The 19,183-nt window shown below is 36.7% G+C and overlaps 1 protein-coding gene across 3 annotated transcripts in view; it reads right to left on the reverse strand.

Annotated features, from left to right (window-relative positions):
* Nucleotides 1-13,276, reverse strand: part of LOC136035165 (pancreatic triacylglycerol lipase-like) — a 60,535-nt gene extending 47,259 nt beyond the window's left edge. Inside the window, exon 1 of one of the 3 annotated variants that reach the window (XR_010619354.1) lies at nucleotides 11,069-13,276. Coding sequence is in view for 2 of the 3 variants with exons in the window: in XM_065716733.1 (XP_065572805.1) it covers nucleotides 11,069-11,141 (73 nt within the window). In the remaining variant the exon portion in view is untranslated. The remainder of the gene's footprint in view (nucleotides 1-11,068) is intronic. The other 2 variants (XM_065716733.1, XM_065716734.1) reach the window with 2 other exon arrangements.
* Nucleotides 13,277-19,183: the final 5,907 nt, after the last annotated feature.

The following is a 19,183-nucleotide window of genomic DNA, read 5'->3' on the forward strand; positions in this document are numbered from 1 at the left end:
GTAGACGAAAGTGACGTGGAAAAAGAGAGACCCAACCATTTAATACTTGCTGAACATGGTATAGTTGAAGAACCCAAGCAAAGAGGTGATGCTGGTGGAGGACTCCCAAAACACAAAAACTCACATTTGGAGGCATTAACTGAAAGGCCTACTGTGGATAGTGCGGCTGAAAGCCGGTAGAAGTTGGTAATTAGACTATTTTTTGTCCGGCTAAGAAGCAGAACATCATCAGCATATGCAACGTGACTAATGCCTAAATTATCATTGTAAAAAATTGACGGTTGAAGACGTTGGAGACACGAAGCTAAAACACATTTAAAAATGCTCGGGGATAACACGGCACCTTGCCTAACGCCTTTTTTAACAGGAATATACTCCCCTACCGTACCATTCCACTTCACCCTAACTGAAGAATTAGCATACCAATACTTAAGCACGGAAACAATAGAAAGGTTAACACCCGAGGCTGCTAGAGAAAACAAAGCATTTGAATGAATTACATTATCAAAAGCACTAGATATGTCAACAGTCAAACAATACAGGGGACTTTTTTGAGCAACAGCTTGTTTCATTAGCCGACCCACAATATGGTGAGCTTGAAAACAGCCCATACCTTTTCTAAAACCAAGCTGGAAGGGTGTAAAATTGCACTTGGAGTTAATGGCCGGTAGCAATACATATTCAAATAGCTTACTAACAAAACAAGACACAGTGATAGGACGATAATTAGAGCAAGCACTGGGGTCCTTACCCCTCTTGACTATGGGAGATATACAACCGGACAAAAACTATCTGGCACAACGGACTGTGCCAAACACATCTGAAACAATAATTGCAAATGCTTCAGCAGTTCAGGACAATCATAAGCAAAAAACTTGAAGCAAAGACCATCACTATCGAGAGACTCAGACTTATTCACTTGCATAAGAGCTCGGAGTATAACACCAGATTCCACCGACAACACTTGAGATTGGTTGATACGAATTGGGAGGATTGAGTTTACAAGCTTTGTAAAATGATTTTGGAGATTAATATTAAACGAAAGCAAAATATTTTTATAATGAGAAACGAAGTCACATAGCCGAAGAGACGAATTAATTGGAGGTGAACATTTAACACTGTTTATAACACGATCCCAGGATTTCTTGTCACAAGGACCATCCCAGGCATTCAGTCTCGCTCTACGCAGGGAATATTTGTACTCTCGTTTGGTTTTCTGTTTTATTTGATGTACTGAACCAGAAGAAGGACGATTACAGGCTATCCACATACGGAGCCAGAACTTAGCTTTTTGTTTAGCTATCTTCACTTTAGGATCAACTTTCCAAAAGGGATTGCGAGTACCCGTTCGCACGCACTCGGAGGGTACAGCTGTTTTAGCGGCAGACTTTAGACAGGACACTATTTGCTGATAATACGAGTTGATATCTATCCGCGTTGAAGTTGTAGATACAGATGTTTGCAATAAGTGGAAAGGCACTTTAATAGATGATAATAACTGGGACAATGTCAATACTTAAAGTGGAACATTGGTATTTTCCCAATTTAACTTTGAGAACCACTTGGGAGAGTTACGTTGCACAGAGGTCGCCATGGAGCAAGATAGTTGGCACGTGATTGGTAAATGATCGTCGTCGATTTTAGAGTCTTCCACATGAACTATTGATGAAAGTAGAGTTGAATCTGACACAATTACATGATCAAGGTTGGAAGTAAGACCACCACGATTGTGAATATAAGTAAATAGAAGATCTTTATCAGCAAGATGGAATCCTCCAGGTAGTGAATCGAGAAAGATTTCATATCGGTCGGAATTAGATAATAAGTCAGTGTTCATGTCACCGGCGAGAACCCATTTGGTATTTTGTTTTGAAAGGTCGCTAAGTAGTGTTCGTAGGCGATTACATGCTTGTGAAAAACTAGACAATGACTGCACAGTCTTTTTATTACAGGGGAAATAAATGTTTATAAATGCGGTATCACCACATTTTATCGCTAAGATGTTAGCGTCGCTTTGCAATAATATCGGCTGAGTCTTGTGTCTGAAATAGATGGCCAGACCTCCTGATGGTCTTCCACGGGTTTTTTGGGCGGCTCTCAAGAAGGTATAATGGGTCCGAGAACGCTTTAGGCTATCAACATTCACTTTAGAGAGAAGGTGCTCCTGTAGAAACACAATATCATTTTCAAGTAGCTCACTTATCAGTAGATCCTTGTCTTTTGTACCATTAATATTAAGGGAAACAAAGCTAAACGGAGTTTGAGCATTCATTTATTAGCATTGTTGAGAGCCGATCGGAGAACTTTGCATTTCAGGCTAAAACTTACGGGTTCCATAGTGCAATTTGCACATTTTGGTGAGGCTTGGCAAGGGTTTTCCTTGGAATTCACATGAGGGCCAGAACATCTGGAACACTTGGGATGTGCTGGTGAGCTGGGACAAGCTCCAATCAGGTGATCAGTACTTTGACAGCGAAAGCATCGACGTGGAATGGATTGAAAGGGCTTAGCGCGAAAAATTTCATATTCAATACGGATTCCCGACTCCAGAACCGCATTCAGAGCGGTTTTGTCGACGAACTCGAGGCGAAAAGTACGAGAGTCGCCGATTTGACTAGCACTAATAAGTCCTTCCACTGAGGCCTCCAAATCAGCTCTTGAATAATTATGGGGTATATCCCGGACCACAGCTAAAGGCTTTTTATCAATCACTCTGGCTCCAACGTTAGGGATGGAGCTAGTAACAGCTTCAGCAAGCGAGTCGGCTGAGCGCTTATCGCGTACCATCACAACCCAGCTTTTGCTATGTGGCTTAGATTTTAGACTTATGATTCCGTCGTGACCATCCAACGTTTCGAGCTTCTTCATGCGAAGGATAGGGTCGCTGAGCTCCGGGGGTGGGTTTCTTACAACGACAGCGTAGGATGGTTTTTTCGTATTTTGAGTAGGGGCTACAAGCTTAGACTGTCCCTCTGTAACCTTAGACGCAATATCACGCAGCTGTTCAAGGCAAGAATTCACCTTGGCACTGAGGGTACTGAAGGCATCGACAGGGATCATTGGCACTTCGCTGGGACATTTGATAACAAAGTCCGGAAGCTTTATGTTCTGGGAATCGCACTTTACAAGCGAAGAAATAATGTCCGAAGCACAGTTTAATGCAGCATTGGCTCCTACGCGCTTCGATGGGACTTCATTCGGAAATATGGCAGCTCTGAAGCTAGAAATGAGTTACTGAAGATTGTGAATATGATTTTGAAAAAGGGGGAGTACCTAGCGAATTTAGGAAAACCTTTTTTAATTAAACCACTCGATAAGAAAGGTAATAAGAATAGCGTGGTAATTATCGAGACATTGGTTTGGTCTCTGTATGTAGAGAATTACTTAGTAATATGATATTTTTTAGACTGAGAGATGCTGTAGACAAAATTTTAATAGAGGAACAGTGTGGCTTTAGGAAAGGTAGATGATGTGTCGAGAAAATTTTCACTCTTATGCGATAATTCAGTACTGCCTGAGTTAAAAATCACCAGTCCTCAGTTTTATAGATTATGAACAAGTGCTCAATTCTGCTGACAGAAGACCTTTAGCAAAGGTCTTATCAGTAGTGCCGGCCCGTTTATTTCTACAACACCCATATCCCACCATTCCACGACACCCATATCCAACCATTCCACGACACCCATATCTAACCATTCTAATAAAAGTCAGCAGGTGCATGTTACGTAGTAGGGAATATTTAATTCAGGATTTTTTTGGATGTCACGTAAAAGATAGTGCTTTTTATTAAAAAACCTTGAGGGCCAGGAAAAGACTTTCAGGACCCCCCCCCCAAGTAAGGATATGCTCCCAATTGTTCGTAACAATATCTCAATGGTTCACACAAACATAGCCATTTTATGTTAGAAAACAAAGGATTTTCCGCCATTTTCTATGAGCAGACCCGTTATAGAGTCTAGATTTCTATTGATTTTCCTAGGAACGAAGTTTTGTTAGCAAACAAAAGGTATATCGTTATTTCCAGAAAACAGAAGCGTCAAGTGATCCGATACTTATTCCTATCAACAGCGGTCTCAATTCATCCGAGGCGTCACTTCGAGGGTTAACTTGTGGAATAACTTCTGGTCATTATACCTATAAGTCGTAGTGTGGTCCTTCTAGCTCTGAACAATCACTCGCAAGTATAAGCAAGCGTCTCCCCTTAAGCAAATTTGGGACTATATATTCTCTTTCAGCCTCATATAAGTTACTCCTCAGGATGAAATCAGAAGTGTTTAAATGAGCTAATCAGCTCTTATTGTTTGCTAGGTTCACATATCTACATCACCATCCTGATTTCATGACAATTCATGTATGGCCCCAGTGAGAAATGAATATGAAAGGAATTTAAGTGTGGGGCTGAGCCCTATCAGTATATTTCCCCCTAGCTTTAATCAAGATAGTTTCGTGAGGGCTTTCGGCCTCGACGAATAATTTTTAGACAACCTGTTAGAACAATTACCACTTAGTGAGGTCAGGAGGTTGCTGGAAGACGCTGTACCTAACTCTCACAGTAATAGTGATATGGAGGAACCAGGACAAATCGGAAGTAGCTCACCTCCTGTTTTACCAGAGGAGTTAGAGAACCCCGCTTGGTACAAAATTTGTGTATTCAGAGCTGAGTTTGGGAACCCATTTAATACTCTTACGAGAGGTGGTATCCATACAGATCCAGTAGTAATACTAATTCCCACCTTTTACGTATTCTTGAACAAAAAACATTCACCACTACAATATGAAGTACCTTTAATATATTCCGGGAAAAACTTCGCATTTGGTGGTCTGTCAGTTGATATTAAGAAGTGAATTGGGCAATCCTCTAGCAATAACTAAAGGTTTAACCTTTAGTTATTGTCACTTCGAAAGGTTTAACCTTACATGTCACTTTCGACCAGCGTGACAGCGAATTGAAAAAATATTTTTGTTTGCCCTGACATTAATTGCCATGTTGCTACTCTTACACCATGACAGTTGGGTCATGGAATGGACTATTACAGGGGTCGTTCGTCAATGCTCATTTATGGTCTCGGAAGTCGGTTTACTACGTTTTTTCGCTCTGCAATACCCCTGGCTAAAATAATATGTACCGCATGGGTTACCCCGGGCTTAGCATCCTCTACACTAAACGATTGGGGCTCTGAAAAGGATTTTAACAAAAGTGCTCTACAGAATCTCAAGTCCAGTGCGTGATCCTTAAGTGAGCGAATAAAATCATGGCAAAGCTGTAAAGATCTAATAGGGGCAAGAATCACATCATCACTCGTCAGTCTCAAATCAGGCTGGAGGCGTAAAACATTGCTCTTGTCAAAGAAAAAAAGAAACCAATAGTAAAAATTGTTAGATCGAAAAAGGATTTCTTTCCTTAGAAATGGTACATATACCGCATAAAGAACCTCATCCTTCAGTCATCTCATCTTTAAATTTTTTCAATGCATAAAATATTGATGTGATTGTAAAACATGGTTACTATGAATAACTTTATTCACAAAAACTGCTCTCTGAAAACTTATATTTTCAAATTTATTCCAGTGAAGATTATTCTTCACTTTTTTCTAATCAATTTTATTACCCTGCCAGGGTAACCTTATTGCATAGTTTATTTCGACAAATTATTGTCTACATAAATGGAACATGGGTGAGCACAAGCAACAATCTCTCAAATTATACAAGCTACATACAGTTCATGTTGATGATGACATCAAAGTCATATAAGGAATTGAGGGGTTCGGCCAGTGGATATGAATATGAGACAGACACTGAAACGCTTAAAGAGGAGACAACTAGTGGATTTAATTTCATGAGATATTTAATATACCCAAATAGTTACCACCAAATTTTAAAGCGGATATAAAATTAACGCTTACTTCATCAAATTTCATTTCACGAAAGAAACTTTCTACACAACTTGATGTAACAGTCTCTCACGTCTCGGCAATACTTCAGATACCAAAGCAGCAGGTTAAGAGGTTTGTTGCTTAGGCAGTGAAAAAACTGCTAGCTAGTGGAAACAATATCCAATTACTTGTTCCTCATACAATCACCAATCAGCATCATATTGCCACGGGTTCATGTACCTTCGCTGACTCTTCATTCATCAATGGTGAAATTCCTTCAAAACTGGCGATGGCATTTATAAGATAAGCTAGTGCTAGAGAATCGTGGACAAGTTTCTTACACAAATCTGAAATGTTTGGACTTTCTTTTCTTGTGTGTAAAGTAAATGGAATCCTGCTACACAATTATTCTTCTACAAATATCATTATAAATCCTATAGAACATTATATGCGTTGAAAATCAATGTGAATTAGGTCCTTTGGGGCTCGTGATAAACATTTCTTGAAATAAATATCTTACAATGCAATCCATACATCGATATTCAAAATTATTTGAAAATGATATTACTGATACAATGTTTGCAAATACTCATGGTATCATTTTATTAGACTTGTCTGGCACTCAAAATATGAGTATCGTAAGGACAGGGAGTGTAAGTTTAGGCTGCAACTCTGCCAAGCCATTAGCTGAGATTATTATATTAATATCCTGAAAAAAATTTGAAACTTGCTGGGAAATCACTCCCCATTATATTGTATACCATTGAAGTTCATTGAAAAAATTCGAAGTGTTAACAAGAAATTTATCATTTTAAATAGCATTCCATCGAATGCAAAGACAGGTCATAGGCTGTGCATCTTTCAAACAGCAAATAATATAAAAAAATTTTATCCTCTTGGCCTACAATATGCATTCTACATTCTACACATAAATAACTTAATTGAAAGAAGTGGGAAAACTATTATTCAAACCCAGAAGAGAATGCAATTTTTAACGACTGAAAGCTGTGGCTTTCATGCACCACTATATTTCGTTTCCCAAAGTCGTGGCTATACCTACAACGAACTTCTCAAAATTTATGCAGACAATCATGCCTGAATGACTTCGTTGTGAAAATGTACCTTAATACCTGTTTATCAATTTCAGTGCCCTATGATGAAAATGTTCCAAAAGTGTTTGTAAATTTGCATATTAATAAAAAATGCATATATATATGCTAAAAACAAGACTTTTTATCCTCTTTAGACTTCTTCCTCTACGTATAGGTAGCTATCGAGAACCACTAGTGGCGGGAGATCATCTGAATTCAATGCATATTAATCTTGATGTGCAAAGTCAAGGTTAAATTTTGTACAGTACAATGTAACTTTACTATTATTGTATCTCTTTGCGAAGTCAATGATACTATATTTTATTCTTATCGTAAAAATCATATGTTTTAATTTGCTTATTTAAAACAATATCACATACAATTTTTTCAAATGGAGAATCACTTTCTGTAACAGCCAAATAAAACTCAGTAGGTTTATAATCATAGTCGCCATTGTCTTCACAATGAAGACGTAAAATGAAAATCTATTGTTATTGCAACAGTTGAAGCGTAGACCTCATTTCTCCTCCCAAAACAATTTAAAACTACGACGATACCCGTCTTTTAGAAATAAACTAAAATCTTGGTTAGAATTCTTTCCAATCATCCCGGGATAGGCATTTTCCCACTGATCACATTTATCATCCGGACAATTCGAGCATATGAATCCTTTAGTGTGATTGTCACAAAAACAGTTCAAGACAGGAACTGTACCTTTAATTTGCAGTGCGTATCATCTATGCAATTTGCACGTATTGGATAATCTACGTGTTTCGTAATAGTGGTCAATAATTGTACAAATCTTGCATGATGACCACCTACCAAGTCTATACATGCATAGTATACTATAGTATATCTATACTAGTATATACTTAGTATATACATATATAGTATATCGTCATGTATAGTATATACATGATGTATAGAAAATTTTTCCAGTGTTGACAACCTCACCACCAAAATAAAACTGACTTATGATTGATAAAGAAAGTCCTCTTTTCGAGTTCAAGAGAGAGAGAGAGAGAGAGAGAGAGAGAGAGAGAGAGAGAGAGAGAGAGAGAGAGAGAGAGAGAGAGAGAGAGAGAGAGAGAGAGAAGAGTAATTGGGTGACATCAAAATACTTCCTTAGACATGATCTTCTAAATTGCCAATTTATTTATTGTTCTCATAAAAAAAAAACATTTGGATAATCTTAGTTTTCTAAGGTAGTGTTCAAAAGCAAATCTACGATATCATTTTTTTCGTTTCAACTAATATGTCAGTAAATGGGGTAAATGCGTTTGGACCACTACGTAAAAGTTTCATACAATAGCCCAAAGAGGGAGAATTGTTTCTCATTATATCGTTAAGCATCTTTTAAGAAAATATTTTCCTTTGAAGAGATACCTCTAGAAAATCATCATCTAGAATAAAACATTTTTCCAAAATGACTAGATGCTGCATGAATTGTTTCTCAGATCCGTCCATTTTTAAATCCTTACATTCTCACAGATGACTGCAGACTAACTAAGACTTCTTCTACTTCAAAAATATTCCTAGAGGAACGGTAAAAACATCTAACAAGAAAAACATTATTGATTTAGAAAAGTATTTATTACATAATTACAATAGTATATATCATTCATTTTTCACTTACTGATACAGATTATTGTCCTCAATATATTCCACTATTACACTTGAAGTAGCTTGAAGTCTATGTACATGCACCATATCAAGTTTTGCTGAAAAACATAACTGCTCCTTAAATTTGAATTTGCCTCGTCTGGGTTGATAGGATTTCATAAATAAAGACTTAAAGGAAATGGGAACTTCCTGGGAGGGTGTAAAGAGGGAAGCCTTGAATAGACTAGGTTTGAGAAGGAGCCTGCATAGCTGTGTTGGCATCAGGCGGCTTGGTACTGCAGTGGGTTATCAGTAGTAGTAGCAGTAGTAGTGGCCAATAATATCACATATCTTGCATACATATCATCCTATTCAATGCTTAGTCAAGATCCTCTTGTAATTTCTACCACTGAGTTTGGTGCTCTTGTCTTTCTATCATTGCTACTGCCAGCTCTAGCATCAACTTGCAATAGTGTAAACAAACCACTCATTTTTACTAATACATATTATCAAATAAAAACTTGAGGATAGGTAGTTTTGTTCAAACTCTTCACTCTCTGAATTCTAATCTCTTACTAATATAAATTATTTTAAAAATCTAGCCTTATACTGGATCCGAACCCTTCTGTGTGGGTTTTGTGATCCATGATTATTAAAGGTCCGTCATCTTTGTTTCTTTTTTCCCATGGCTAACCATATCGAAACATTACAACCTGTCTCATTCAAACTTCTATTAAAAGTTCTAGTCCTCTTTTAAAGTGTTAAAAAAAGAGCGTTTTTTTCTATTTTGTGGCACCTAACAACAATTTTGTCCCACAGAAGACCAAGGTGCTATCAATGGAATTTGAATTGAATCAAACTTTATTAAACGAAAAAAAAAAAAATACACAATTTAATTTTTTGACAAGTAGCCGTCCAAGAGGAAACAAAGCTCCAAGGGCGAACGATTCGTGGATGGGAAACTCAGGCAGATACTGCAAATATTGCTTTTGATGCCAAAATATCCTTAATCGAAATTAACCTTCAGATAAATATAGAATGAATCTGAGGCAAAGGGGGAGGTAGAAATCAAAATACAATTACAGTTGACTCCAGGGAATATTTTTGATCTAGGCCCTTTTATTGGTGTGGATTGACATTAGAATTATTTCGGTATATTATATTTATATATATATATATATATATATATATATATATATATATATATATATATGTATATGTATATATATGTATATGTATATATATACCCCTTAAAGGTACTTCCTGTATTTTGTACTATAATTTTTGGCAGGGGGTCTCGCGTATGGGGGAAGAGGTCCCCTAAATTGGTTGTTGATGTTATTGATATTCAATTAGAAAAAAATTACCCCTTAAAGGTAGTTCAGATGGGAAAACCTTTTGATACATGCCAAGGGGACAAGTTTCTGATCATAAAGTTTGAACCGGTATTTTGTGCTTTAATTTTTGGCAGGGGGTCTCGCACATGTGCGAAGGGGTCCCCTAAATTGGCTTCAGCCAGTCCAATAAAAATCTGAATTGAGTGAATAATTGCGCCACTATTTTACCGGTTCGTTTTATTTTATTAGGGTAAATGGGCAGATGGAAATATGTGACGTAAAGCCAATGAAGGAAAGTCAGCCTCAGTCGGTAAAAAATGAAAATGTGGTAGTTTTAAGGGCAATATCCCCCAACTTAGTCAATCGGAATGACCAACCAGTCGGTCCACAGCCCCATAATCCCCGCCCAACAGTTTGGTTAGTGACATCTCTTATCGGTACCAGACCAAGTCCACGGGAAGTAATTACACCCTCATTTTAGTCCCAGCCTGTTATCGCTGCGCACTTTTTTCATAGGGCAAGTCTTTTATACCTGCCACTATTTTCATATTTTTCAAATTATTTTCTGGTCAGTTCTAGACCTACCAGCAGATGCCATGAAAGTTTCAGTTTATTACCTAAGTCGTTTCAGATAAATTGGTGATACGCCCTTTTGACAACCTGCATGCACACGGTGTGTTTTGATTTAGTTCAAATTCTCCTCAGCACTTCCTGAAAGCTTCTCCTTAATACCCTTAGCCTTATCGATAACCGAAGGTCAAACACGCCCCCAATTCCCCAATAATAAACCCTATATGTATATAAACTTTGGGCAAATTGAATCCATACCGCCCTTGTCTCAAGGGTAATTGAGGGCTTTTTCATCCTCAGAAGCATAGTTATTGGGCCTTCCAACTATGATGAACAAAATGGCTATGTCACAATTTTGATTGGTTGTAATTGGAGAAAGGGCATGAAAGGGTGGCCTGTTTACCTCCAGTCAGTTTGGATCTTAAATTGTGCAAAGGTATTTTCTATCAAATGCACCCCATATCCTACAACCCTTTCCGTACGAGGCTTCTTGGTGAAACAAATACATAAGCCCCACTTCACTCTTAACTTAGGAAACATTATTGTCCTGCCCGTTAATAAAAATAACCACACACATAAATGAAATTGAACTCACTCCATAATTGCAACATGCTTCCAATAACTCCAAGTGCAACACCGGCAACATCATACCAAGCCATTTTTCGCATCTCCTTTCACTCTTTGCTTCTCCCATCTCTACTCACTCATCCTACCTAACAGCATTGGTGCAGCTAATTGAAAATTTAAGGGTTCGATCTTAACAGCGACCATTCCCCCCGAAGCTATACCCGTGAAAAAATTGGAGCTATTATAATTGATGTTTATCTGGCGGCCTATTTATTATGCTTAAACCATATTTATCGTTCTTGTGTTTACGAAAAGGATCGTAATTGGGGATGGAGGGGTAGGTTCACCTATTTATGTATATGAAAAGAGCTCACCACTCTTTTAGACTGTAGGTCAAAATCACGAAAAAATCAGAAGTGGTGGCAGTTTACAGAAACGGAGGGGGGAAGTAAGCTGAATGTAGGTTGCTTTTTCAATATCTTGGGGAGTGGTTGTTCTTTTTAGACTAATTCACTAAAACTACAAAAAACATAGGTGTTGCTCAATGAAAAAAAGGGTATATTTCAAAATCAAAAGGGGAAGTGACAAAAATATTAAGGGGGCTTATGTCCTCCTATCCCACTCCCTCATGGGTGGATCCAGGGGGGGCTGGGAGACCTCGCCCCGAGGATTTTTCTGGCACCTTCGTTCCTTGTCTTTTTTCCTTCTTTTACTCTTTTTTTTTAGAATAAATATGTCAATTTTGTTAATTATTGGTACCTTTGTTAAATTGCCCCTCCCCCAAAGATTTTGCTTATTGGGACCCTTGTCAAATTGGCCCTTTCGTGGAATTTCGCTCTAGATCCGCCCTGCTCTCCCTCCAATTGGCTGAACTGAAATGCAAATTTTGAAGCTACCAGAGGTCCGTGATTTATCCATTTTAAAACAGTCTGCTTGATTATGTATTATCTTCAACTGGTATGTTAATCAAGTCATTAGAAAACCAATGCTGTTCGACCTGTTCGTCAACATATTTAGCAATATCATTAATGTGAAGCTGAACTGGTATTGGGTAATACAACGGTATTTGGTTGATTTTCGGAATTGTTCGTTGTTGTTTTTTGCCCCCGCAAAAATCTAGAATAAAATTATATTTCGTCACCATCTAAATAATACAAAACCGACGAAAATTAGTAACAAACATTTATTTTGAAACCTCTTCAAAATAAATTGAGAAGATACATCAATTTATTTTCTCCGTATCTATTCATTTCTTCAAATATCAAGATCCTGTCTATACTTTTTAAATGTATTTTTACGATTATTCTAAAAAAATGTATTTTTTATTTCGGTTATGTTCATTCCCCTTCATACAGGGTAAGCTATGTTAGATGTTGTATATCCCATATTCTTCCTAGTAAAAATTAAAATAAATTAATAACCTTATTTTACTTTTTATTTACTTACCATCGATATTCTTGACATATTAGATTTAGGCATGTCATAGTAGATTTATGAGTCTACTGCTCAGTAGGGGACCTTCCCCTCTGCCAATTACGCATCCCTAGTTGGTGATAGGGGAAAGCTGTACAGACAAGTTGGATACCTCCATAGGATACACAAGCAAAGGGGGACCTTTTGTCTTGGGGTCCATAATAGAAAATGGGGCAACCTCACCCGGAGTCGTAATATAGGTGAAGGAGGAAGAAGGCCTCTCAACTGTACACTCATAGCGGAAATACAATATACACAATATCTGTCTGAAATATCAGACAAAAAAGCTCAGGGTATCAGTTATAGTAGTGTATGCCCCTGTTAAACCACTGATGGAGATACTAGTTACTCAGATGAGTTTTGCTTACAGTTACAGGAGCGAATAGACAGGGTACCAGCTAGAAATATGGTGTTTTTACTAGGAGATTTTAACGCCCAAGCTGGTAGAAATAGGGATAGATGGATGGCATCCTGGCCTAGGTAAATTTGGCTTTGGAAAAGAAAACAGTTTGGGTACAGACTATTACAATTTTGTAGCCTCGACAACCTAGTTATAACAAATACGGTGTTTGGTCATAAAATGGCCCATAAGTTAACATGGTATTCACGTGATGGTAGGACGGTAAACCTTATTGATAATGTTATTGTAAACCGAAGACTAGCAGGATCAATACAAGATACTAGGGTGTATAGGAATGCTGTTATTCCTGTTCAAAGTAAGGATCACCATCTAGTAGCGTCTAAGGTTAATTTAAAGCTGAAATTTCGGAAGGGTAACTACCTCCTGGGAAGTTATAGACTCCAGGATGAAAAATTGAGAGCTACTTTCCAGGAATAGCTGAATACTAAATTCGAGAGTTTAAGATTTGACAATGTGGAAGATGGATGGATAATTTTAGAAAAACAATTTGTAAAGTTGCTGATGGTGTCTTAGGGAAGAAAGTTAAGGCTGCAGCTAGGAATATTAATGAAAAAGCTTTAGTAGAAGGTTTGTGATACCTTGGATGTGAAGGAAGATTTGTTTTGTGAGGAAGAATTAGCGACAGTACTAAAAGGATGAGAAAATAATAAGGCTCCAAGTGCTGATAGTGTGATAAATGAGTTTCTTAAATGTAGTGGCTCTGAGATTAGAAACAAGCTACTGAAGATTATGAATATGGTTTTTGAAAAAGGGGAAGTACCTAATGATTTTAGGAAAACCTTAATTAAACCACTGTATAAGAAAGGTGACAAGAGTGAGTGTCGGAATTATCGAGGCATCAGTTTAGTCTCTGTAGGCAGCGAATTATTTAGTAATATGATACTTTTTAGACTGAGAGATGCTGTAGACAAAGTTTTAAGAGAAGAACAGTGCAGTTTTAGAAAAGGTAGAGGATGTGTCGACCACATTTTCACTCTTAGTTTAATAATCGAGAAATGCCTTCGTTGTGCCTTCAATTTTAAAGATTGTGAACAAGTGTTCGATTCTGTTGATAGAAGAGATTTAGCAAAGGTATTTTCCTTACACGGCATACTAAACAAATACATTAAAGTGATTTGTGCTCTGTACGAGAATAATACTGCTGTGGTTAAGGTGGGAAATGAGGTTAGCAACTGGTTTTGTAGTAAATCAGGATTTAAGCAGGGTTTTGTTCTATCCCCCTTTATCCCCCTAAGTCACAAAGTTCCTCCTTGTTCTATCCATATTTGAAGATATTCCGGGAAAACAGCCCAGTCAAAATTTTTATATTCGTTTAAGTTTTAATGTCGCTCCTTACTTTCAGTTAAAAAAAAACATTTTTTTTTATTTAATTTCTGAACGTTTTTGAATTAATGCATGTATGATTTGGCTCTCCGAAAATGAATAATCAAAACGAAATTTGCATATTATTTTTTTTTCCTAAATGGTTTTCTCTTAGTTTTGATCTGACAATTTTGAGAAAAAGGGTGGGAAAGGAGGCTTAGTTGCCCTCCAATTTTTCGGTTACTTAAAAATGCAACTAGAATTTTAAATTTTTAATGAACGTTTTTATTAGTAAAAAGTATACGTAACTTACAAATTAACTTAGGTTACGAACTTCTATATTCTTATATTTTTATTATGTATACGAGGGGATTTTCCCCCTCGGTAATACCTCGCTCTTTACACTAAAGCTTTAAATTTGTCCCAATTCTTTAAGAATGACCCCTGAATCAGAAAGGCTGTAGAATAAATAGTTGAAATTAATAAAAATACTTTAGCGTAAATAGCGAGGTATTTAGGAGGAGATGAACCCCCCCCCCCATATGCGTAACAATCTCTGTTCGTTTTAAGTTTTAAGGCTGTTCTTTACTTTCAGTTGAAAAAACTTTTTCATACTTTTTTTCATTGTTTTTTAAAAACAATGCAAGAAAATCCTGCACACCCTTCATGGAATTTTTCTTCTCCCATGACAAATTCTGCCAAGGGAAGATCCTCCCACGTAGCCCTCTACCCTCAACCCCCCCAACCGAAAAATCCCCTGAGAACGTATGTACACTTCCCAATAACCATTACTGTATATAAACAGTGGTCAAAGCTTATAACTTGCAACCCCTCCCCCGGGGACTGTAAGGGAGCAGGACCAGCCCCAAAGACATGGTTATTATGTTTTTCGACTGTGTTGAACCAAATGGCTATCTTAACATTTTGATCCGTTGACTTTGGGAAAAAATGAGCGTGGGAGGGGGCCTAGGTGCCCTCCAAGTTTTTTGGTTACTTAAAAAGGGCACTAGGACTTTTAATTATCCTAGGTGTAGGTAGTTGTCATGTGTAATTACTGTGTTATCCGAATACAAATTCAGATAAAAAAATACACAAGCAACACTCAAGCTTTATAAATTTTTTTTATGGACCCGTATAGATAATAAAATAAAGTAAATATGTCTATTCGCTTCAAGCAATTATTAAAATTTTATTTGTGTAAATAGATCTGCATGAAGTAAAAACGCGAAAACATGTACTTTTTATTTTTAATTTCCACAAGATGTTACCGCACCCTGGCAAATAATGATGACCAGACCACAGGCACGCATGCAGGGGAGGGATTCCACCCCCTCAAACTTTACAAAATGCTTAATTTTCCCTGCGAAATGTGTAATTTTCCCGTGTTTTCCTGGTATTTCTTGCGTAAGAGTTGACCCCCCTCCCCCCGCCAAAAAAAATTCTACTCGAATAATAATTTCTATAATTTTCTCCTAAAATACTAGTTCTTTTGCAAATAAATTTTTCTATTTACTTGCCAAATTATGCAATAATCGTAATTTTGAGTGAGAAACCCCTTGAATTCAGCCTTCTCATATTTGTTTAGTGGAAGCGGCGAAGAAAACTGATAACTTTGTCTTTTACTGATTTACCGCATCTGAAAAAGAATTGACTAAGGAGTAAAATGTCTTGACTTCGGCTAGACATTAAATCGGTGCCAGTTAAAACGCCAACACTTTTAGACGTTTTTTTCCAGACCTTTTTGACACTCGAGTGCTTTATGAATGGTGTAATCAATGAGCAAATTCCTTTCTATAACAGAAACATAGTTGGTTATTGGTGGAAGGTGGAGTTATTGGTGGTTATTGGTGGACTTGGTTATTGTGTGTTGGTTATTGGTGGACTTGGTGGAAGGACCATCGAAAAATTACTGAACTCTGATTACTGAATTCTGAACTCTGAGAGTTAGGGACCATTCTTTTAGGACCAATTCTAGAGTACAAAGACACAGTCTGTAGATTGGTAGGATTAGTATATCATTCTCTTCAGATTGTCAACATTTGCAATGGTTTTTTTAACAAAATTGTTCTTAAAATACTTACTATTTACTTATTATTAGTTATATTTGCGCTTATACTATGTTATTATTCTTATATTTATGTTATAAGACTGTTATTAGATTCGTTAATTATTTTTAAGTTTATAAGTTGTCATTGATATTTGTATTATTTAATTAAATAAAATATTATAACATATTATAAGAAAAGTTTTCGTTGATTCAAAATTTTTTTAGTAAAAATTTTATGGGATTTATCAAACAGTTCGTGGTAATGAAGTGTAGTAAGGAGCGACCCGGCTCAATAGTAACCAACTCTAAAAAATTGAATTTTGACACCAATAGCTACATCAAAAGAATCACATTTTAATGCTGATTTTAAATATATAAGTTTCATCAAGTTCAGTCTTACCTTATTTTAGAAAATAGGGGGAAATACCCCCTAAAAGTCATAGAATCTTAACGAAAATCACACCGTCAGATTCAGCGTATCAGAGAACCTCATTGTAGGAGTTTTGTAGATACTAGTCAAGCTCCTATCTACAAAAATGTGGAATTTTGTATTTTTTGCCAGAAGGCAGATCACGGATGCGTGTTTATTTGTTTGGGTTGTTTTTTCCCAGGTGTGATCGTATCGACTCAGTGTTCCTAGAATGTTGCGAGAGGGCTCTTTCTAACAGAAATGAAAAGTTCTAGTGCCTTTAAGTGACCAAAAAATGGAGGGCACCTAGGCCCCCTTCCACGCTAATTATTTTCCCAAAGTCAACAGATCAAAATTCTGAGATATCCATTTTATTCAACGTAGTTTAAAAACCTTATAACTATGTCTTTGGGGACGACTTAATCCCCCACAGTCCCCGTGGGAGGGGCTACAAGTTACAAACTTTTACTAGTGATTACATATAGTAATGGTTATTGGGAAGTTTACAGACGTTTTCAGGGGGATTTGTGGTTTGGGGGAGGGGTTGAGAAGAGGGGGATATGTTGGGGGAACTTTCCATCGAGGAATTTGTCATGGGGGAAGAAAATTTCCATGAAGGGAGAGCAGGATATTCTAACATTATTTAAAAAAAAAACAATGAAAAAATAAATATGAAAAAGTTTTTTCAGCTGGAAGTAAGGAGCAGCATTAAAACTTAAAACGAACAGAAATTATTACGCATATGAGGGGCTCAACTCCTCCAAATACCTTGCTCTTTACGCTAAAGTATTTTTAGTGATTTCAACTATTTATTCTACAGCTTTTGTGATTCAGGGGTCATTCTTAATGAATTCCCGTTTCATATACGAAGTAATTTCTGTTCGTTTTAAATTTTAATGTCGCTCCTTACTTTCAGTTAAAATTACAGTACTTATTTTTTTTATTAATGACAAGTAATGACAGATGCGGAAACTTGCTTTCGGAAATGTTATACAATTTTTCCTCTGGAAGTAACAAAATAATTACGCAACTAGTGATGATTATGAGAATCAAAAGGAGAATCAAAACTGAATTGGCAAATTTATAGTATGACCTCAACTGATCCTACACTACGGACCCAACAAATTCCATTTAATAAGAATTTCCTAGAAAATTTTACCATGAATGGCACCAGAGATGATTAGAATTTTTCTCGATTATGTTACCGCTAAAATAACAAAAAACCTCTTGATAATAAAATTCATTTATTCAGCTTATGCTTACCAGTTTATGAAGTTATAGAAATAAATAAGTAAAATATCGAATGGACTTCAACAGCAAAAACATGAGAAACTATACATAACTTAAACTTGTTGCAATTAGAGAGCACATATACCTTTTGCTTGGAAGTTTTTGAAGTGTTAACCCTCTTCCATTTCAACTTAAAAATGTTTTGATTCTCCCATTATATTAAAAGTTAGGGTAATATCTAAGAACAAATTGAAGTGAAATGAACTCACCTTTATTGATATTTTTTGTGATATATTGATCAAAACAGAGGGGGAAGCTAAGTGAGAAAAAAAGAAAAAGGGATAGAGAATAAGAGAAAGATAGAGGGAAAGAATAAAAGATATATAATTCTATATATATAAAAATAAGTTGTTTGTATGTTGTGTGTTGACTGACGTCATCACCATCAACAAAGCTCAAGGGCAATCATTAGAATAATGAGGTATAGATCTGAATACGGATTGTTTTTCCCATGGACAACCGGGACACAGGGACACAACTACAACGGGGACGCCGAGGGGCACAAAGGGGATATATAAATGACGACGGGGAGACAGGGAATGTTCGATTAGCAATCACCATCAACAAAGCTCAAGGGCAATCATTAGAATAATGAGGTATAGATCTGAATACGGATTGTTTTTCCCATGGACAACCGGGACACAGGGACACAACTACAACGGGGACGCCGAGGGGCACAAAGGGGATATATAAATGACGACGGGGAGACAGGGAATGTTCGATTAGCAATCACCATCAACAAAGCTCAAGGGCAATCATTAGAATAATGAGGTATAGATCTGAATACGGATTGCTTTTCCCATGGACAATTATATGTTGCATGTTCAAGAGTCAGTAAACCTGACAATCTATTTATATGCACAGACAATGGGACAGCGAAGAATGCTGTATATTCGCAAGTTTTACGTAGTTAAAAACATATATATATATATATCTATCTATATTCACAGGTGTGACACAGGGACACAACTACAATGGTGCGTAGCTAATCTGGCGCGTAACGACTTACACACACGGGGGGCAGAGGGGCGCGAAGCGCCCCCACAAACTAGGTGTCGGGGTGGTATATATATATATACGGTATATATATATATATATATATATATATATATACGGTATATATATATATATATATATATATATATATATATATATATATATATATATATATATATATATATATATATATATATATATATAT

Source organism: Artemia franciscana, chromosome 14, assembly GCF_032884065.1.
Source record: "Artemia franciscana chromosome 14, ASM3288406v1, whole genome shotgun sequence".
Classification (NCBI taxonomy): Eukaryota; Metazoa; Arthropoda; class Branchiopoda; order Anostraca; family Artemiidae; genus Artemia; species Artemia franciscana.